Source organism: Narcine bancroftii, chromosome 2 (genome assembly GCF_036971445.1).
Source record: "Narcine bancroftii isolate sNarBan1 chromosome 2, sNarBan1.hap1, whole genome shotgun sequence".
NCBI lineage: Eukaryota > Metazoa > Chordata > Chondrichthyes > Torpediniformes > Narcinidae > Narcine > Narcine bancroftii.
The window spans coordinates 151,600,271-151,622,609 of record NC_091470.1 but is presented as its reverse complement, the minus strand read 5'-3'; the positions used below and the strand labels follow the sequence as shown (position 1 = coordinate 151,622,609).

At 39.8% G+C, this 22,339-nt stretch overlaps 2 protein-coding genes across 7 annotated transcripts in view; one reads left to right on the top strand and one right to left on the bottom strand.

Moving 5' to 3' along the window:
• Window positions 1-22,339, top strand: part of pank4 (pantothenate kinase 4 (inactive)) — an 86,331-nt gene that overhangs the window by 51,725 nt on the left and 12,267 nt on the right. For 2 of the 5 annotated variants that reach the window (XM_069918575.1, XM_069918574.1), the window contains 4 exons: window positions 1,772-1,876; window positions 6,595-6,695; window positions 7,511-7,579; window positions 9,953-14,426. In XM_069918575.1, the coding sequence (XP_069774676.1) occupies window positions 1,772-1,876; window positions 6,595-6,695; window positions 7,511-7,579; window positions 9,953-10,166 (489 nt within the window). In that variant the 3' untranslated portion in view covers window positions 10,167-14,426. Of the gene's footprint in view, window positions 1-955; window positions 1,877-6,594; window positions 6,696-7,510; window positions 7,580-9,952; window positions 14,427-15,645; window positions 17,481-18,208; window positions 18,362-20,051; window positions 20,223-21,708; window positions 21,838-22,339 lie in introns of those variants that run through there. The other 3 variants (XR_011351728.1, XR_011351727.1, XM_069918577.1) reach the window with 3 other exon arrangements.
• Window positions 18,429-22,339, bottom strand: part of LOC138754378 (probable glutamate receptor) — a 41,980-nt gene continuing 38,069 nt past the window's right edge. For both annotated transcript variants that reach the window (XM_069918579.1, XM_069918578.1), the window contains exons 9-11: window positions 21,016-21,241; window positions 19,901-20,145; window positions 18,429-18,955 (exon numbers count right to left, since the gene is read on the bottom strand). In XM_069918579.1, the coding sequence (XP_069774680.1) occupies window positions 18,875-18,955; window positions 19,901-20,145; window positions 21,016-21,241 (552 nt within the window). In that variant the 3' untranslated portion in view covers window positions 18,429-18,874. The remainder of the gene's footprint in view (window positions 18,956-19,900; window positions 20,146-21,015; window positions 21,242-22,339) is intronic.

The following is a 22,339-nucleotide window of genomic DNA, read 5'->3' as shown; positions in this document are numbered from 1 at the left end:
GAATGTTGAACTGCCAATCCTGCCTTTCTCTCTTTGTAATGGCTGCTGGATCGTCATTCCACGTACAAATCCTGACTCCGCTCATTCTCCTCGAAGTAAAGTAAACATACTTCCAGCAGCATTCGTTAACCTCACCCTACCTATTCTTCCTATTAGACGATCTCTACCTCCTCAGTCTTTCCACTTACAGACCTACTGCTCTGTTTTTCATTTCACTGCCACATTAGTTTATCTTTTCCCAACACTAGCAAACCTACCTTCAAAAATATTGGTACCTCTCAAGTTTAGTTGCAACTCGACATTGTACAGGTTTCGCCTGCCCTGGAAGAAAGCCCAGTGATCCTGGTATCCTTCCTACACTAGCCCTTTTGTCATGCTTTCAACTGTACTATCTTTTTGTGTCTTGCTGCATTAGCACGTGACATGGATTGACCCCAAGGTTACAACCTTCTTTGTAACTTTTTCATCACCTCTAAAAATAACATACCTAGAATTAAGTTTCAATTTGGAATCAAGTTATTAGGTTCAGATTGTTTATAAATAGAATATTGCATAGTTGTAGTGAATTATAAGAAAGCATTGTTTGAATAGATAATAAAATACAAGTCTCAAGAGCAAAACTCGTGAGATTAGAGCTGCTTTTAGGTCTCTTTGTCTATAGCCACACATCACTCTGTACTTTGTGACACACATTGCTGCATAGAGCATAACAGCACAGTGTAGGCCCTTTGGCCCACTGTGTTGTGCTGACCTATCTAAACCTACTTCACATTCGTAACCCTTTTTTCTTACATCCATGCGCCTAGTTAAGGGTATTTTAAATGTTGCTATTGTACCAACCTTCACCACCATCTCGGCAACACCTTCCAGGCACCCACTAATGTCTCTCTGGGGGAGGGGTAAGAACCTTAGACCTGACGTCTCCCCTGAATTTTCCTTCTCTCACTTTAAACAGATGTCCTCTGGTATTTACAACTGTTGCCCTGGGAAAAAGTTGCTGTCTGTCCATCCTATTTATGCCTCTCATCTTTCTGCGTTCGAAAGAGATAAGTCCTAGCTTTGTTTACCTTGCCTCATAAGACTTATTCTCCAATCCAAGTAACCTCCTGGTAAATCTCCTCTGCACCCTCTCCATAGCCTTCCATAATGAGATGACCAGAATTGAGCAAACATTCCAAGTGTGGTATAACCAGAGTTTCATAGAGCTGCAATATTACCTCATGGCTCTGGAACTCAATCCCTTGTCTAATGAAAGGACCACAAGCCTTTTTAACTACCCAATCAACCTGCGGGGCAACCTTGAGAAATCTATGCATTTGGACCCCAAGCTTCCTCTGTTTTTCCACACTGTTAAGAATGCAGCCATTAACCATGAGCTCCACCTTTTAAGTTCGATCTTCCAAATTGCTTTATCTCACACTTATTCAGATTGAATTCCATCTGCTCAACTCTACACCCTGTCACTATCTGGAACACCTCCAACCTTTGTGTCATCTGCAAACTTCATCCAAAGAATCATTTCTTCCTGCAAGTGCTATGACTCTTTGTGGTTAGTCCAGTACTGTTGTTTCTATCATATGTTAGCAGTATTATGAGCAATGCTATTAACTTCTATTGATGGTTCTCTTTTATAGAAATATAATTTGCTGACAAGTAGTTCTGCACGCATTTCTTCAAGAACTATAACCAATTAAATGATTAAAGGTTCAAAAAGCTGAGAGGAGATTTACACAGTGAACATGTTCCAAATCCTACTGGCTTTCTCTTGCAGGGTCCTCCTCACAAATGTGCCTTATTTTTCGTAGATAATAGTGGAATAGACATAATTCTTGGAGTTTTCCCATTTGTCAGGGAGCTGCTGTCCAAAGGCACAGAGGTAAGTGTGACAGAGTATGTTGTGTTTTATATTGTATATAGATATGATAAAGTGTGGCAGGGTTTCTTTAGTGTAGGTCACCTAGAAACACTTCAAAACAGATCTCATTTAAAATACTGGAGCTCTGCTTAAGCCAGACAGGATGGCTCCCAGAACCTTTGCAAAAACTTTGAAGAGTGCCCAAGGGACTTTACTATCGGATTGTTGTTTTGAAAAGCAACAGATGAAAGAACTTGGAGGAGTAGGTTTGGAGCCACAGGCTGTCTGAGAGTGCTGCTTGCTGCTCTAAGAGGATCATGTGGTTTTGCAAGCAGAGAGAGTAAAACAGGCTTTTCTCTGAGTATGAGAGAGAATTCAGTTCAGCAGCAGCAGCTGGGACTGGGACCTGACAAGCTGGCAAGCTTGTGGAAAAACCCCATTTTGAAGATGGGTTGTGAGTTCTTAGTTCAGCCTGATCAAAGCCCTTGTGATCCATACAATAGGAGAGGACTGGCTGCCTAATGTTTCACTTGAAATAAGAGAAACAAAAAGGAACTCTGGTGACCTGAAAGAAAGAGGTTATCGTCTGGAAAACCCTGATGGGGCAAGTTTCTTTGGCAAGACACTGATGTGGCTGATTAAAAGGGATCAGTTTGTCCAGGAACAATAAATCTCTCTCTGAAAACTGACAAGAACATTTCTGAGCAGTAACCATTTACCGTTCAAACACCAAAGCTTGGTGAAATTCATAAATGTTAAATTTTGTGCACTGCATAAGAATTGCCTGCAACCAATGAACTTGGAGAATGAGAAGTGAGATTGGATAGCGAATTAAAGAACTTTTCTGAACTTGCATACACATCACAGACACGTGTGCTTAGAATTAGAAGGGGATTAAGTTGGGTTAAGTAAGTTTGTAGTGATAAGTTAAAGTTTGATCCTGTTTTCATGTTTAAAGATAATTAAAAGCCACTTTTGTTTAAGTAACCATTTGTCTTGGTGAATATCTATTGCTGCTGGATTTTGGGGTCCTCTGGGCTTGTAACATAAGATATTGCACGTTGCTTCATTTGGTTATGCTTATTCCAACCGATCCCTTCCTTGTACCCAAGATTGCTGAACTTGTGAATTTGTATGTAAGTGGGTACTGATTGTGCAACATCTGAGCTATAGTGTTGAGTTGGCAATTGGACTTTGCAGGATTGAAGTCCACAACAGGCCTTCACACAACACTGGGCTAATTAGCAGGTCAGTCCCACCACTGAACATTATCCAGTGGCAACTGATAACCAGTGAGGAGGGTAGAAACCTAATGCTAAGATTATGTTGCTAGGCAAAACTTGCTCTGCATATTTGACTGACCATCCAGACTAGAGATAGGGAGAAGTAAATGGGAGATAAGAATTGGGAGGAGGTTATCTTATTTTCCATGTACAGCAAAATCCCTGTTATCCAGAATCCAAGCTAGCCACATCCTCAAGCAACCGGCAAAAAAAATTGCAGAAAATAAATAGGTAAAGTTTAAAATTGGTGCCCCCTCGTGGTTAGTTCCCCAATCGCACAACACGCAATCACAGGCAACCGGAAAATACACTTATTCGTCATCTACAAATCCCAATATTAGTCACAAATATTCTCCTTTTTTCCATTTGAATCACTTGGGAGGTCAGCAGGAGTCTGTCCTTTCACCCCCACCTTCAGTTAGCTATTGGTCCTTGATGAAAGGCTGAATATTCTGAATGTACTGTACCTGATCCCATTACTGTTTTAATTTGAGAGTGTTAATTTTGCAAATTTGGCTCCAAAATCTAGAGATTTAAAATGTTAGAATTTGTTCAGTCACTTGTGTTAATTTTTTTTTCTGGCGTGAATGCGAGCTGTTGGCTGCATTTGCTGCACTGCAGAACTTTTACAATAATCAATAAAAAGTAAAATTATTTTCTGTGCACATTTACAATAAAATCCCCATTATCCAGCACCTACGGGGATCATGGAAATAGAAATTTTCCGGATGATTTAGGCTCACTCTTACAATGCCTAACTAATAACACCTGTATTAAGATTTGACCATTTAAAAGACAAAAGTCAGTGAGTGCAAAATGCAAAGTAATTTTAAAAAATCAGTATTGTATTATTTATTTATGTGAAGTACACTTTAAACAAGTAATTCCTGTAACTTACAAAATGTAAATATAAATTCGAATACCAGTCATTGGTGCTGTAACAGTGTTGCATTAGCTGCTACACTAACTGTGTCACCATCAAAATTGCCCCCCCCACCCCCAGTCCCCCAAGTTTACAGATAAAGCCTTACTAATACACCTAATAATAATAAATATATAGATGCTTACTAGATGGGAGACACTTGGGAGAGTCGCCCCAACGGCAAGCGGAATTGACCGGCTCTTTATCCTGGTGTCCCGGACAGACCCTTGGCGCAACCCAACTCACTTCCACTCCAGTGTCCTGGTCAGACCTTCTACACTCCTTTCTTTAAATTTGAACTGGTGCTGGACAGTGTTGAGCTAATGACTACACTAATCGTGTGGCCATCATAATTAAACCCCCTCCCTAAGTTTACAGATAAAGCCTTACTGAGATACTTAATAGTATACTAATTAAGATAAAGACTTACTAGGCAAGATTAGGGAGACCCTTTGGAAGAGTCGCCCCAGTGGCGAGCTACACCAGGCAGCTCCTCACCCTGGGCACTGCTATTTTATTCAAACACAACTTTATCAAAACTTTTTTTCAACAGTCTGTGCGGGTGGAGCACGACCGGGGCGCGCCATTGGCTGATTGATGACTTCCAAGGGGTTGTTGCTTCGGAGAACATTTACTTTTACGATTTAAAACTTTTATTTAAAGCTTCATTTATTCTTTTATTTCAATTTACTTACTTCCTCATTTTTCTTTTTGCCGGTGGTTTGAGTTTCTGGTTGATTGAGTACCAGATAATGAGGATTACAGTATTACTAATATGGTGACTTTTGCCTGTGCTGCATTACAAGTTGTGAAGAATAGAGGTGCAACACACAATCGCAATTGAAGTTGCTTGTGATTGTGTCAAAAATGATCAGGAATAGGAGTGGAAGCGCTCCACCCTGACACAAACCTGTATGTGATTAGGACCATCCCACATTTATTTCTCGTATTCTCATACAACACAGAAGCCCATGAATGCATGGCAGTTCCCAACAGTCCCATAGCTTCACTAATAACCCTGTGACTTGCTTTCTAATCACCCGTCTACCAATAGTTTCCCGATTCTCCTGCCACCTTCCTGCATGATGGGCAATTTACAGTAGTGGATTTGCCTACCAGAGGAAGAAAGTGGAATACCCAGAGGAAATTTGCAGGGTCACTGAGTGACTCCACATAAACAAAATTTGATGTTGGGATCAAGCCTGGGCTGTTGGAAGCATGTTGCAGCAGCTGCAATAAACTGATTAAATCATAGCATTTTAAAAAAAAATTACAAGTAGATCATAGAAACCTAGAAGTTCACCAAACAGAAGGCAGTAATTTGGGCATCCCGTCCATGCGGGGGTAGGCATAAGGTTTCAAAGTTCCAATTAGTATTGGATTTTGTTAGCACCTTTGTCCCTGGTCACAAGAAGAAGGAGAATGCCGAATGAGGGTAATTTCCTAACAGGTAGCAAAGATTTTGCAACATTTTTGTTAAAAGTGTGCCATAATCATTTCAAAAATGGCAGTCCTCACCAATTTATAACCCTTCTGTAGATTTCAAATGATGTGATCAACGTCACTCAAGATCAATCTGTACAGATTGAACTGAGCTATTTAAATAATGCATGTCACAGAGCTGTAAGGGATCACTTGAGGGGTGTTTAGCTGTTAGTACATCTTTGATTTTCTCCCTTGTATAATGTTTGCAACAAAATTTGGAGAAGGTCAGTGTTGCACTAAAGACTTTACATATGCAAAAATGTCTCCAATATCATTTGGACTTTAAGATAGGAAAAGTAGGCCTTTAGGCCCATTGAGTCTGTTCTGCCATTCTATCATGAGCTGACCAATTCTCCCACTCACCCCCACTGCCCTGGCTTTTCCCCATAATCTTTGATACCTTGACTATCAGATTCCTGTCAATCTTGTCTTTAATACACCCAACGTCTTGACCTTTACAGCTGCCCTGGTCGCAAATTCCAAAGGTTCACCACTCTTTGGTTAAAGAAATTCCTCAGCATCCTAGTTTTTGTGCCCTCTTGTCCTTTAATTTCACTAGCTGTGATATCTTCAGTATTTTTTCTTTTGCCGACTGCAGCTGGGCTTACACCTTGCTGTAATGTTAATTTGACTTTTTGATGGGGAACAAATCATTTTTAAAAAGATTCTTTCAGAAATGTCATCTTCTGAGTTAGAAGTGCCTGACCTTGTTCTGGGATCCTTCCCTTCCCTTCCATTCCTAACCCTTCTCTCTGCTGATTTTGCGTAGCTATTTCCAGTTTGCTGCTTCATGATTATATGTGTGTGTCATTCTGGTGTAATTGCATTCCCACTTGCACTCCAGACGCAGGGACAAATAACATAAGGGGAACAGACGAATAGTGGACATTGATTTGGAACTGCTGGATCATTGCCATTGATAGGTTTGGTGCAATGGGGGGAATTGTAGTTTTATTTGTCATATGCCCCTTACAAAATATGTCCAATCATAACTTCCATGAATGTTGTGTTCACACCAAGCTTACGGACATTACTGTTTTCAAATGCAGGTCATTTTAGCCAGTAACTCAGGACCAGCATTAAATGATGTTACTTTCAATGAACTGACAATAGTAGCAGAGAGGATTGCAGCAATGGATTCAGTCATCAGGTATGGAACTGAGCTTCTTCCACCTATGGTTCAGGCAATTGAAAGCATTTACTTGTCAGAGGAGTTCTAATAATAATTTATTTTCTTGCTGCTTTTCATTAAATTTGCAGTACTTAAAAAAAAGTGTGTGGAACAGGTGTCAAAGGCTGAATAGTGTCCTTCTGTACTGCAAGGATCTATGACCTTGGAAGAGCTGTTGAGTGTCTGACCTGCTTGCATTGTCTTGGGTCTAGCCATTTTCTTGCCTGGAGAATGAAGGAAGTCCACTTTCAACTGTGACACCCTCTACTATTTGAGGCATTCTTCGTGTAGGCGACCATCTTCGCATCATTATGAAAGATGCCCTTTGGAACAGTTTATTTTTATGCCAGTATTCCAACTTTTGGAGGTTAACGTGAAAATCTGCAGATGCTGGAGTCCTGTGCAATATACAAAAGTGCTGGAGAAATTTGTTCCTGACAAATGGCTTGGGTCTGAATCGTTGATGGCCTTTTACTTCATATTGATGCTGTTTCTTCAGCACTTTTGTTTATTCCGACTTTTATAGAAGAAGGGAATAGAGTCAGCAACACTTTGTATCACCTTTATTTGATCTGAGAATAGCAGAAATTGGAGATAAATGACTTAAAGTAATACTTCATAGACTCTTTTTCCAATGATCTGATGATGTGCCACCTTTTCATTGGATATTTAGTTTCCGCAATTTTTTTTGTTGCTGTCAGCATCCATCCATGGCCTTGTAACAGTCTGCGTCATGTCTTTAAGAAACATTTCAGGTAATAACCATTTAACTTTGGTTCCTTTATTTCTTGCAGGAAAGCTTTAGAAGAAGATAAATTATTACTAGTTCAGAGTGGCTCCAGTTCACCGTGTCTAGATCTGAGGCAAGTTTACTAATGTTGTATTTACTTTTTAAAAATCATTAACTTTATTTATTTGCCTTTTGACACTTGGATTTCATCTCTTCCTTCAAAAGTTGCTGTGTTACACCAACTTTTTATTTTCTGAACTCTTGTATGAACTAATTTTGTAAATGGTGCTAGAAAAATGCAAGCTAGTCACACCCATTCAGTTGATTGCAATATAGTTTCTTGGTCTTAAAATTTTCTTAATTGAAGCTCATTCTCCTCCAAACTCGCTCACATTTTAAAGCATTTTCTTAAAACTTCAATTTGAGTAATTTTTCAGGCACGGAGGTGATTGGATAATTCAAAATTCAGTTGGTATTTATTTATCCTTTCTTATCAAGAGAAGTTGCTGACCCAGTTATAATAAACAAACTGCAATCCTAGTCAGAACAGAAGTCTGGCAAGAGTTCAGGAACGTTCTGGTCTTTTCAGCTAAGTTGCCTGTAGCAACTGAATAATTGAATTGCTGCCTTGTTAAATAAATTCTGTTGCAATGCCTGTCCTCCCATGGACTGAATAAACTGCCATCAGTTCTTCCAGTGTCTGGTGGGAAGTGTACAAGCAGGTGTGTTTGTGTGTGTATTGTCCTTGCAATGTTTTTCAAGCACTCTTCCATATTTCACATCCCTGTTTGGAACAAAGAGATGGACTAATTGATATTGTGTTCCTGAGAATGATAATAAATTTAGACATATTCATTGAATGGGTGGCTGGAGCCTGTGATGGAACTGGCTATGTTTGTTACCTTCTGAGGCACTCTGCATATCTTGGGAGTTAAACTCCTAAAGCAGACTGTGAATCAACCTGTCTGTATACTTTCCACAGTGGCCCTGTAGATATTTGACAGAGTTTTCAATGATTTGCCTAATCTCTTAAGACTACTAAGAAAATCAAGGAATTGATGTTCCTTCACAATTATCTCAATGTGCTGGCTCCAGGAGAGGTCTTCTTAAATATGGACCCAGCAACAAAAGGTTCTAACCCCCTGCATCAATGTAGACAGGTGTGTGGTCCTTGGCCTCTCCTTCCTAAAGTCAACAAAACACTCCTTGTTCTTGATGGTGTTGAGAGGAAGATTGTTGTTCTAGCACCACCCCTCCAGATTCTTGGCTTCCAACTAGTGTTCTGACTAGTCACTTCCAGTTGTTCAGCCACTCAATAAAACTGAGGACCTCTCGGCAAGATCACTATACCAGAGCAACATGAGGATTTGCTGCGTTCTGTGCCGCACAGAGATGTGGCTCATCCCTAACTCCCTGGACTTGGCCCTTGAGCCTGAAGGTTTCTCCCTACAATGCATGGACCAGGCAGCGTCCCTGGGTAAAGGAAGTGGCAGCAGTGCCTGCTCAGATGCAGCGATCCTTTCTCAGTGCTCCTCCCCTCTTCTGAAATATCTGGTGCCTCTAAGGGAATTCAACTCCATTGCTCTGACTAAGTCTATATCACCTCATAGACAGGTGTTAAGCTAGCACGCAGGATCTGCATGCCATGAGCAACAAACATCATATGGTATATCCTGATGCCTTCTCTGTCATTGCTGAAGACTTCAACCAGACCAACTTAAAGAAGTTGCTATTAGCCAGTACGCAAGAAATGGCAGGGGTTCATTCAGCCCTTTAAGGATGTTGCCCCATTCATTCAAATTATTGCAAAAAGAATATTTGGGTTCTGCAACAGGGTGTAGATGGATTGAATAAATTAGTGAAAATGGAGTTTTAATGTTAGAAAGTGTGAGGTCATGCACTTTGGTCAGTGGGAAATTAAAAGCAAATGATAAATGGAGAAAGATTGCAGGCAAATTAAATACAGAAGGATCTAGGGGCAGTGCACATAATGCAACATGTTGCCCCTGTGCAAATGATGGAAGAAACGTGCTACTTCATAACTATCCAATTGACCCCTCATCCTCCACCAATTTGCCACCAACTCACCAATCTGTGGATTTGCAGTTCCTTGTTGTGAACATCAGCCACTCTTGAACCCACAAAACATGTGGCAGGGTCCTTTTTTAAATCACAGCGACCTGCTTAAGGAGATGATGATGAGGAACCATAAAATGTCTAGAAACTTTCTTTATTTTGATCATTTTTGCCATTTAATTGTGTTTTATTCACCATTATTTTTCTCCCCATTTTAATTCCTTCCCATAATTCTCTGAAGTTAGAGTGTGAAATTGCACTATTTAGTTGTTGCGATGTGCCTGATGGTTGTGTATTAATTTGGGAGTGGTGGGATACCAAGTGAATGCATGTGGGCCTTGTTATCAGACTGACTTTTTGTATTGTTAGGAGGATAGTGTTGGCCTGGGAGCCGAGGTTAACACTGGTCTTTTATCTCTTTCTCTCTTAGTCGGCTTGACAAAGGATTGGCAACTGTGGTCTGGGAGAGGAAGACTGATCTCGTGATTATCGAAGGCATGGGTCGAGCTATTCACACAAATTATTATGCTGCATTGCGTTGTGAAAGCCTCAAACTTGCTGTCATCAAGAATGCCTGGTTGGCAGAGAGGCTGGGCGGAAGTATCTTCAGTGTAGTTTTTAAATACGAGATGGCACCAAAGTGAAAATGAAAACTGTCATGTTGAGAATGAACTTGGCATTGCACTGACACTGAGGAAGGAGAAGGCCCTGAGGAATGTAATTATTTTCTGTGATTTATATATTTGCAGATTAGAAAAGTTGATAAGGATCAGCAAAGCTTTTGTGTCAGAAGCAATAATATATTATATATGTACAGCTACCATATTCTTGATGTAAGAAAACATTTATTGTATAGACACAGTATTTGTGGAAATGTACATTGTTTTGCTTTTGCTCACTCAAGACAATCAGGATAAATGTTACCTTTCTCAAGCTGTTCCCTTGAAGAACAAATGGTTTGAAATGCAGATGCCATCGTTGAAATTTGATCCCCACTATAACAAAATGATTCATGGCTCAGATTGAATGGAAGCCCTGTTTAGCACTCAGTTATAAATGATTTTTAAATCATGAATTCTATCTGAAGTTAGGGCAGCATAATTGCATAGTGGTTAGCTCAATGATATACAAACGAGCCTGCAGCTGACGTGGACATTTACCCCCTCCATAAATCTTCGTCCGCGAAGCCAAGCCAAAGAAAAGAAAGAAAATTACAGCACCAGCGATTGGGTCCAGGGTTTGAATCCTGCGCTGTCTGTAAGGTGTTTGTATGTTCTCCCCTTGTCTGTGTGGGTTTCCTCTGGGGGTTCTGGTTCCCTCCCACCTTTCAAAATGTACTGGGAGTTTTAGGGTAATTGGGTGGCAGGGGCTTGTGGGCTGAAAGGGTCCATTACCACGCCATTTGTCTGTATGTATGTATACATGTCTAGAGCAATTTAAGCTATGCTGTATATAATTAAGGATATAGTGACGTTTGATGCAAGTTGGCCAATATTAATTTATACAGCGAGGTGGATGGTGTCCGTTAGTGGATCTGGTAATGGGGAATCAATTTGAGGCTTAATAGAATGTTTATAATGAAGTCTTGCATGGTGATGTTTTCCCCAAATGAAATATTGAGAATAATCAGTTAAATGTGCTGAGTGACGATGTTGGGTAGCTGATTAAAAAATAATGCAAAGGTATGTTTTGTCACTTTCACAGCGAATCAGATTATGTATAACTTGCACCTCCTGATGATTGTAATTGTACTTCAATCAGAGGAACACAGTGTCATCTGATTCTTGATATTATTGGAGTCTTGTGTTGGTTTCTATGGCTGGTTTCCCCAAGTCAATTGTGGAATTACTAGAGTCATGTGAAAACTGGTTTATCGGCACACTTCACAATGCCAACCATCAAGTCTTCAATTCTATTTATCAGCACTTAATCTTTAGTCTTCTCTGCTTTGGTTATTCAAGTAAGTGCTCATCAACGACTAAAACGTGTCTCTGCCTCAACCACCCTCTCAATTACTGGATTCCAAATTCCAACCACTTCTGAGTGGGGGGGAAATCTTCCTTGAATCCCCACTAAACTACTTGCTCCATACCTTAAGCCTAGGGCCCCAGGTTCAGGATACTTCAAGTCTATCAAATATTTTGTTTACTTTCCCCATGAATAAATGAAAACTTGTGTTTTTGTGGAGTGATTTAGGATATTCCAAAGTATCTTAAAATCAGTGAAGCACTGTTGAAGTCTTTGTAGTAAGAGAAATGCATCCGTCCCTCAAACAGCAGAGAGGTAGGACCCATATCAAGTATGAAATCAGAATTAGTCTGGCATGGTTCCAGAGGACTGCAGGAGTACGAATGTCACTCTGCTGTTTAAGAAGGGAGTGAGGCAGCAGAAAGAAAATTATAGACCTATTAGCTTGACGTCAGTGGTTGGGAAGGTGTTGGAGTTGATGATGCTCAAGGATGAGGCTACGGAATGCCTGGAAGTGCATGGAAAGATAGGGCCAAGTCAGCATAGTTTCCTTAATAGAATATCATGCCTGACAAATCTTTTGCAATTTTTTAAAGATATCACAAGTTGGATAGAGGGGAGATGCAGTGGATGTTGTGTATTTGGACTTTCATAAGGCCTTCAACATGTCTGCTAAACAAGATGAGAGCCCATGGAATTACAGGAAGGAAACTAGCATGAGTAGAGCATTGGCTGGTCAGCAGAAAACCGAGAGAAGGAATAAAGAGATTCAATTCTGGTTGACTTTGAGTGTGGGCTTTGCTTCATCCAATGGTTTTCAAACTTTTTCTTTCCACTCACATATCCCTATGGCATAGGTCCTCTTTAAGGTGGTATGTGAGTGGAAAGAAATCGTTTGAAAATCACTGTTTTTATTGTGCCTAATTGACTCGTTATGTGCATGGTTTCATTACTCCAAAGGAAATGGGCCAAGACAATTTTTCTCAAGCAAAATATTTCAGTCACAATTGGATCGAGAGCAGTGATTCTCAACCTTTTTTCCCCACTCACCCATACCACCTTAAGTCATCTCTTACTAATCACAGAGCATCTATGGTACAAGGCAGGGGTGGCCAACCTTTTAATTTTTAATTTAGACAAACAGCACAGTAACAGGCTATTTTGGCCCATGAGTACATCCTAGGTTGTAAGTTAATTGGGAGGCACAGACCCATGGGCCAAATAGCCTATTTCTGTGCTGTTTGTCTAAATTAAAAATTAAAAGGTTGGCCACCCCGGTATAGGGGAAAGAAAAAGTTTGAAAACCACTGGCTTAAACTCTCAAAGATAGCACCTTTGAATATACAGCATTCCCTCTGCACGGCTTCAACCGAAATTGCATGCTTCAGCTGATAGAGGGGATCATAAACACGACTTTCTAATGTGAAAATCTCGAGTGCTATTTTCCCAGTTCGGCTGATTGGTGAAGTTGTTCCATTAAATTTTTCTTTGACATCCTGAAAATCTTGATACAATACAGCTTAATCATGTGGATTGAATATAAATTTCAGTTTATAATGATAGGCCTAATTTTATGTCCACTTTTTGAAGTTTTTAAAGTTTGTCAGTATTAAGGTGGCTTGGCGGTAAGTGCAAACTTTTGTTGATTTAGATCAATTTATCTTCATAAGAAATTGCAGAAATAATACTCCTTACAGTTCCATATTCCCATACTAAAACTCCTTCAGATGCAGTGGCTTGAAAAGGAATTGTTTCTTGTGGAATTGGAGAAGCACCATTTTTAAATGCTGATGCCAGATTTCAGCTTGACAGCCTGAAAGCCATTTGATTTTTGTGATCAAGTTTTCTGCTTTGGACTTCCTCACGTGAGCCACACTGGCAACGATCAGCAAAACATGAGCCTAAATGTGTATCTCAAAGTTATGGGTGAGCTGTTTGGTAGGGATGGGGGTTGGAGATTTTGTTCAGTGTTGGGCATCAAGCTAAGCGAGAAGGAAATCATCTGGTGTAAATGGTCACAACAGTGAAATAATGTGATTTTTTTACACCATTAGAACTTCTACATTCACATTGCTTCTTGTGGTCAGCCCAGAATTGTTTTGTAATGAACCATTGATGTTGTGTTTATTAAGGAGCATGGCAGCAGATGGTCCATTCACAGTGTGTCGCGAATGTGAATTCTCTGCAAGAAGAGATTCAACATCTTAGTGATATGGACAGAACAAAGAATAATGCACAGTATAGTTAATCCCATCAGCAAAAGACTTTAGACCTCAGGGCATCAGAATGCTTAAATTGTTTATATTCTGTTGGAAAGAATAGTGGATCCCTATTTTGAGAAAAGCTTTTTGTTAGTAACATTTGCTCTAGATTGCTGGGCTGAACTGCATGAGCAACATGCCATTGAAATGTACTCCTTGGGACACATTCAAGGGAGCAGATTGGGAAAGAGAGAAACCTTACTGTATTTTATGTGATCAACCAGATAATACCATGTGTATAAATTAAATACAGATTATTTTGGAAGGAGTGTTTAGTACTGTAATTTTTGTTTGTGTCTTTATGAAAAATGTGTCAAACATATAAATGCCCAGTTTCTCTTCCTTTGCTTTGGTCAGATAAGTAGAACATCATGGTATATGTTACAGGGATGTAGAATAGGTTTGATGGAGCAGTGTATCCATCTGCACTTTGTAACTCTTGTCTAAACTCTGGCTTATTTGGTCATTATTCACAACTTGCAGACCTCAGAAGAAACTTTTAGTAAAAAAGTACATGGACAACTATTGTGTGCAATGAAAACAGAAAATTTTATCTGCTTCTCTTGCACACTGGCTGTCTGTACAAAGGGTTTCTAGCCTTTTCTGTTGATATTTTGGATTTCTAGCAACTAGTTTATTTGATTCTCATATGTACAAGTCATTTTTGATTATTTTCAAATCATGGTTCTCCTGCTCTCTTCTCCCCCCCCCCCCCCCGCCCGCCCACCACTACAATAAAAAATTTGCAATTTACACTGCAGTTATATGCCAAAGCATCTTCAACAGCACATTCTTAACCAACGACCTCTGCCTTCAGAGAAAGTCCAGACCAGCAGGTGCTTGGGAGCATCACCTGCAGATTTCCCTCAAAGGCACAACCTCTTAACTTGTAATTATATTGTTGTTTCTTTCTTCTTAAGTCTAATTCCTCGAGTTCCTTAGCCCCAAAAATTGAGTATATATTAATCAGAATGACAACAGCAATTCCAGTAAAGGTGCTCACGACGATTTATTGGATAATTAAACATGGCAGCAAATGTTGGCCAAGTCAGTAATACATTTTGCAAACCAATTAGCAAAATATTCTTCAAACATTCAACTACTAGCTGCAAGTCAGCCATCCTTTTATGTTAAGTTTCATCCTTCTGACTTGGAAATTGCATTGCTTATTGATTGCATCAATTGATATTAAATTCTTTTATTAACTGAGACCATCAAACTCAAAGCCACCGTGGCTATTGGCTTCTAAAACTAAATAAACATTGTATTAAATTAACTAATGAAAAATGCATTAAGAAAAAAATATTCTGTATTGGAGGGCAAGGTCTTATTGAGACAATGAGTGTGGTCCTTGTGTGCTCATGCTGATTTTAATGTTTTTGCAGAGTATCGTCCAAGTAAAAGATAATGCGATTACTAAAGACGTGCAAGATTTTAAAAGGAACAGATTAGTACTGAAGAATATTGACCTTTTCTCAGATCAGGCAGAGCAGAAATGGATATGATTTGAAGCTTGTTTTGCTTGTGACATACCTCTGCTAGACTTGACCACTTGTGTGACATTGTTGGGAACAGCCATTCTTGACCATCATAAGTGGCACAATTTATCAGTTTGTAAAAAGGTTAGAAGTGGGAATTGCAGGAAATCTTAAGTGGCTCAGACAACATTTGCAAGGAGAGAAACCGTTCATGTTTTGAAGGTCATTCATCTGAAAATTCTGATCCTTTCTCCACAGATGCCATCTGGCCCACAGAGTATTTCTAGCAATTTTTGACTGTATTTCAGATTTCTAGTATCATGTTTTTGGGTTTTCCCACTTAAAGGACTTGTCTCAAGAAATGTTTTGAACTTCTCTAAATGTGTTAATTTCCCTTTTTCAATCCAATTGTCCAGGCTGAAATGAAGCATTGTTCTCGAAAGACCAGAAATCGGAGACAGAGGTACAGTAACTTGTTCCAGGAATTTGCAAATTCTGCATAACATCGATCGGGATGTTTTTGAGCCCTTGATTTCTGATTTAAACTGACCTAAAATATATTTGTGCGATTTTTGCTTCTTCGCCTCCAAGTTTAGAGCTTCTTGAAAGTAATTTACCCTAATAGTTTCCGTAACATGGTGCTTTAATAGAGATTTGTAATCAAAGGTTGACACTAAACTTGCTCATTGGGGTGGGTATTAAGAGTTTCATGAGAAAGAGGCGGAGTTTATGAAGGGAATCCCACTGTTTGAGGCTATGACTGCTGAAGGTCCAGTTGCCATTGGTTATTTCCCATTCAGTTGTGCAGTCTAGATCTAGTCAGTCCCAAAGGAATAGATTCTGCTTGCTTTTCAGATTGGAGGTTTTTGATGAGGTGAGTATTCAAAATATTTATTCAAATCACTCAATTTATTGAAAGCCCTGTTCTACTAACATTCTCACAGATTCAACCCCCGTTCATTACTGAAAAAGCAGATGCTGTAGATTGGAGATGAAAGCCCCCCCCCCCCCCCAAATGAAACAACACTTCACTTGTGAACCTGTAGCGATCATTTACTGCATCCGGCCTGTGCTCCTGATGCCAATTCTTTTCTCCTCTACGTTGCGGATACTGGATGCAGAGTGGGAGATAGTTTCTTCTCCAATCTCCCTTCTCTTTCCCTATCCTTTCGTCTCTCCATTCCCTTTGCTTCCTTCCATCAGAGAGCTACCCTTCTTAACCCTCTCTCCTTATCACTTTACCTTTCTCTCTACCTCTGTTACTCCTTACCTGTTAGCTTGTGCTCCATCCTCCCCTCAATTTTTAAAAAATTTTATTCGGCCATCCACCTGTTTCCAAGGAAAGACTCTGATCTGAAATGTTGACTTGCCGTTTACTTCCTCTGGATGGTGGGTGACCTGCTGAATTTCTTCAGCACTTTTGTGTATTGCACCAGACCCTGGCATCTGCAGATTTTCTTAACTCGAAGTACAAAATGCTGGATATGCTCAGTCGGCTGGACAGCATGTGTGGCAAACTTGTAGTGCAATTCATTTCAAGTGGATGACATTTCAAATGTTCTGATGAGAGTACATCAACCTGACGTTATTTCTTGGCAGAATAGTGCCTAAACTGTGTACTGTATTTTTATCAATTTCTGCTTTCACTTAATAACCTCGATTGTGGTACTCGTCCTACACCCTGAACATTTGTGGAGCATTTGTGCTGGATTTACACTTCTTTGCTTTCCCACCTCATGTACAAATCCTTGGAGGTAAATGGTCTCTTTTGAAACAATATTCCCCCCACCACCCCTCCCCCTCTCTCCCCCCCCCCCCCCCCCCAGTGTTTGTGATGTTTTTTAATGTGATTGAGGCAGAAAACAAAGTTTTTGCTTCCTGAGCACTTTTAGTGTATTTTATGATTTTAGGCTTCTAATCCTGAAAATCACCTTAAAATGTTCTTATCATGTATTTATTTTTAGACGTAACCTTTTTTTGTGGTTTCCTGTTACATTTCAAATCTACTTTAATCATGAAGTGAAACAGGTCACTGAAAAATCATTTTCTGCATTAGCACTTGGACTTCCCTGCAGATCTTGGTGCAATCAATGATGAACATGGGGAAAGGTTTCACCAGGACATTGCGTCCATGGAAAAGTGGTATCAGGGCAACTGGAATCCATCAATGCTGGCCGACTATTGTTGGACACTGACACAGGAGGCATCAGATGCTGAGTGCAAATGAAAATCAATGGCAAAACATTTTTAGGTCAGTTGAACTAACGCAATGTGTCAGCATCATTAAACATGCAAAATTCAATAAAAGGTAATTGAATGTTTCTCCAACTTCCTACATGCTGCAGAAAATCTGAGTTGTCCATCACAACCACCAATTCTTTTTCAGGAAGCAAACTTTTTGAAAAATTTTGTTGTGAGTGTTATGGCAGATTTTATTTACATTTTTACAATATTTAAAATGTTTTTAGCAATATTTTAAAAAACATTTTCAAAATGAACTTAATAGTGTAACTTAAATATAGTTTGATGTTTGAAATATTGGAGATGTTACTCAAGACGTTAAAAGGCATGTCTGCAGACTTCAGTGCACCTACCTGTTTGTTTCCAAGGACATTCATTCTCTCCTTGTCAGTCCACAGACTGCTGAGATACTTGCATTGATATAACTTGAGACAATGCTACAAGTAACTCATGGGATATCCAATCTTAATTGTTATTAAGGTTGTGCATTCCTGAGGTCAGAATAAAGTGTCTGTGTAATTTCAGTGGTTTGTGGAACTTTGCTAAAGTACATGCAGGTAAATTTAGAGTAACCTGGAGAAATGGAGTTCTCACCTACTATGGAGCTCATCCGGTTTTAATTTGTTGATTCCAAAGTTAAAATTGAGGTACTTTGTGGGATTTTCTGCCACAACTCAAAATCATTCCTCTGGATCTCGTCACTTCCCTTTGAAAATCCTTTTCTTCCACAATTTCCAGGTCTCATAATTCAGAATTGATCTCCATTATTTGCTGTTTGCGATGCACAAACACACTGGAGAAACTCGGCAGGTCACGCATCATCCTTGGGAAGTAAAGGGTAACGAATGTTTTGACCCGGGCCCTTCGTCTGGTATAACCAAAAACAAGCAGGTGTGTGAATTTTTTAAAAATGAGAGAAACTCCAGCACAATTATATATTGCACTCAAACCCAGTATCTGAAGGCTTTCCTATTTAACATTATTCAATTTATTCCAGATGATGCCTTGCATTGTATTACAGAAAATTTATGACACAAAAGGAAGTGGTTTGAAGATGTGGATGAAAGAGCCTTTCCTCATCCTCCCAATTAATCTATTCTCACTATTTCTTGACCCTTCTGCTAAGTGGAAAAAGTTGTTATTTATTCCTGGTCCCTCATAATTTTATACACTTCTGTTCAAAGTAAACAATCATAACTTATCAAAACGAGTTTCCAGTCCTGGCGATGTTTTTATAAATCTGTGCAGCAGAATTACAACTTTCAATGTGAGGTTTAGAATTGTTGCATGAATTAATTACCCCCATTATATTGGGAGTTCAGCTACGTGCTGTAATTTTCCAGGTTAACATTTAATAGAAGAAAATTGTATATTAAATTGAACTTTCCATCTTCCACTGGGAACTCAGGCCTTGGTCTTTTTGACCTCATTTCTCCCTTTAAATCGAAGATGAATTTCTTCAGTGAAAATGTTGCAAAAAGATTTCTGTAAATGAACAAATAATGAAAGAGTAAGAACATGAATTCTGATCACAGCTTATACTAATGTAGTCCTTTCATGGTGTATTCTGTAGAGCAGTTTAGGAGTGCACCCTGTTCATTGCTCAGTCTCAAAAGTTCTCAAGTCGTTTAGAGGTCTATTTCTGTGCAACTCCAGTCTGAAACTAAAGACTGACTTTCTCACCGTGCAGCAACCCTGAGCTGCCACTTTCTTCCAAGGATTCCGAGGAGCAAAAAGACTTCTTTCCTTCCCCATTCCCCAACCATCATTCATCTCCATTCTTTCTGGCCCGATTTCCTTTGCCTTCAGTTTGTCTTGGGAGAAATGGTGTGGGACATGCTTGGGGTGTTAGCTTAAATCCGTACGAAAACACCAAGCTAATATTAGGCTTTGAACATCACCCTCCATCCTGCCTTACCATCTTACTCCACACAATAAAAGAACCACTGGAACCCCCCCACCAGAATAGAACACAGAAATCGTAAGAGGTATGATCTGAGGCACTGAAAGATGATGCTTTTAAGAATTAAGGCATTGGTTATCCAGGAACTGGAGAGGGTTGGTAAGGGTTGATGGAGATCTCTTGTAAATGTGCAGTAGGGTGTGCTTGCATCAAGATGAGAATTAAAAGGTGGAAGAGAGAAGGCATTTGCAAAGGAGTGTCTGGGGATGTTTGTGCATATCAGAGGAGTGCACACAATGGGCGTGAGAGAATATGTTAGAAAGAATGCAAGCTGACTTGACTCAAATTCCACCCCCCCCCACCCAAATTTTCTGTTTGGAAAATGAATTATTTCAGCTGCATTGGGGACTAAGACATCAAGAACCAGGATGTTGGATCATTGCTCTATTTGCTGCATTGTGATGTGAAAGCAGATAAAAAAAATAAAACAATTGTTGGCCACGATGGAAAAGGATTAAAATGCGTACATCTTGATTAGCCTTTGTTCTTGACTTCATGGCCAATTCAATGAAAGCAATGACCAAGGCCAATGCCAATCCAATTGCGAGAAGGAGTAAGGCACCTCCAATATGGTTTAACTTGAGTGGACTCCATTGACCTGAGCTCTCTTCATTGCAGGAAGACCTCCACCACTTGGCCTTCATCAGATGCAGGTTTCCTGACTCCTCCAATTCCAAAATGGCTAAACTTAAATCATCTCTGAGAGAATCACCTTGGGCCACAAACAGAACAAAGAAACAAAATATATCATTAATGTAACCAAGAACATGAGAAAACATGAAATTAGAGGTGAGAGGAAAGAACATTTATGCAGCAATTTAACCTTGTTAGGGTATTAGAGCCTGGAAACTACTTGTGATCTAATTCTCTGAAGAACCTCAAGTGCATCTAACAATGGCACTTAATTGAATGGAAAAGCAAATTGTATAGAGCAGCCATTCTCAATGGGGGCCACAGCACATGTAAGTAAAAGCCTTACTTTCTCTTTACCTTGCTTAACATAAATTTTTTTTAATGAAATCGGTAGGGAAGAAGTATGCAAGAAACTGAAACTTGACCGCTTCATAGGGAAGAGGGGCCCATGGACTTTGAGCATTGTCCTAAAGGGGGCATAGCATAAAAAAGTTTGAGAATGGCCGGTATAAAGGATGCAGAAAGCCTGCAGGCAGATATATTTCAGATTAGGATGTGTGTAACAGTTTGATAATGTTGGCAAATGCCAGATCATCCACTTTGGAACAAAAAATAGATCAGATTATTTAAATAGTGAAAGATTGCAGCATGCTGTTGTACAGGGAGCCATGGGAGTGCTTGTGTTAGAATCTCAAAAAATAAGAGGGCAAATGGAATGTTGGACTTCATCACTTCTGGAATTGACTTTACCAACAAGGAGGTTACGCTGCAACTGTTCTGGGTACTGGTGAGGTTTATTTTTACATAGTATGGGAATTGAGGGTTATGAAGAAAAGACAGGGAGGTGACGGCCAACTCATCCATGATGGAGCAGGCTTGTTGGTCCAGATAGCTGCCTCCTCTTCCTGTTTGTTGTGTTCTTGCACTTGGCCGTAAGGGTGCAACTCACCAGAGCGAGTGGCAAGTCCATATCCCCTTACAGCAGCAATGTCTGGCACCCTCATCAAGTTGCAGTTCTTGGCCACGACCAAGTCTAATGTTGCCGATTCACCAATAAGGGCGTAATTTGAGTTGAGTACACGTTCCTTTCCTTCATTCATTGTATTCACAAGGACAGAATTAAATTTGCTGTTCATTGTTGAATAGATCTCATGGTAGACTTGAATTTTTGATAACTGTCAGATGTGAAAGGGGAAATGCATATTATAAAGGTTGCATTAATTTATGGAAGGTTAATTAGAAATGATATAAATGCCACGCACTTATTTGGCCAGACTTCTGAATCTATCTTTAATTGCTTTTTTTACATCCCATTTTTGTCCTTTTACATTAGTACCACTCCATGATCACCATTACCATTTAGACTTCTTCAGTCATCCTCCTCTCCCAATTCTTTAAACTGTTCAATTTTAACTCCTAGTCCTATCCCAGTTAACTGTTTCCATCCACATTGCTGCTCCCTGACCTGAGTATTTTGTTTTTAATTTCAATCTTTAATGTCTTCTATTTTGCTTCAGTTGAGGAATGTAGGGTTTGATTGACTCGACCTTCAATCAAACCCTTGCTTGTTCATTGCTACAGTATGTCACGTTTGGATTATTAGCCTCCACTGAGGGTAATTATGTTTGAATTTACGATCCAGTGATCATTGGTGGATCAGAGGTGGAGAGGATGAGCAAATGGTCTCAGAGGATCTTTCCTGGCCTTAACACACCAATGGCATTGTGAAGAAAGGACATCAGCACCTCTTCTTCCTCAGGAATTTGTGAAGGTTTGATATGACATTTCTACACATGTATGGTGGAAAGTGTGCTGTTTGGCTGCATCATGGTCTGATATGGGGACACCAATGCCCCTGAGCGTAAAGCCCTGCAAAAGGTAGTGGATATGGTCCAGGACATTACAGGTAAAACCCTCTCCTCTGTTGATAATAGGGAATGCTGCCATCAGAGGGCAGCAGCAATCATCAAGGAGCCACACCCCCAGTGCACACACTATTCTCTCTGCTAACATCAGGAAAGGGGTATAGATGCCTTCGGGTTCAGGGACAGCTGCTACCCCGCTACCATCAGACTCCTCAACAACAAATAATCAGGGACTTATTTAAGGACTCTTACTATTGCATTTTATTGAGTATTTCCCCCCCTCTATTGCAGTCAGTTTGTTTACATTTTTAAATCTATTTACATGTGTACATTGAGTCAGTTTGTTTTGTACTGCCAATAGGTGGCAGTTCTGCTCCGCCTGCAGGAAAAGGAATCTTGGGGTTGTAT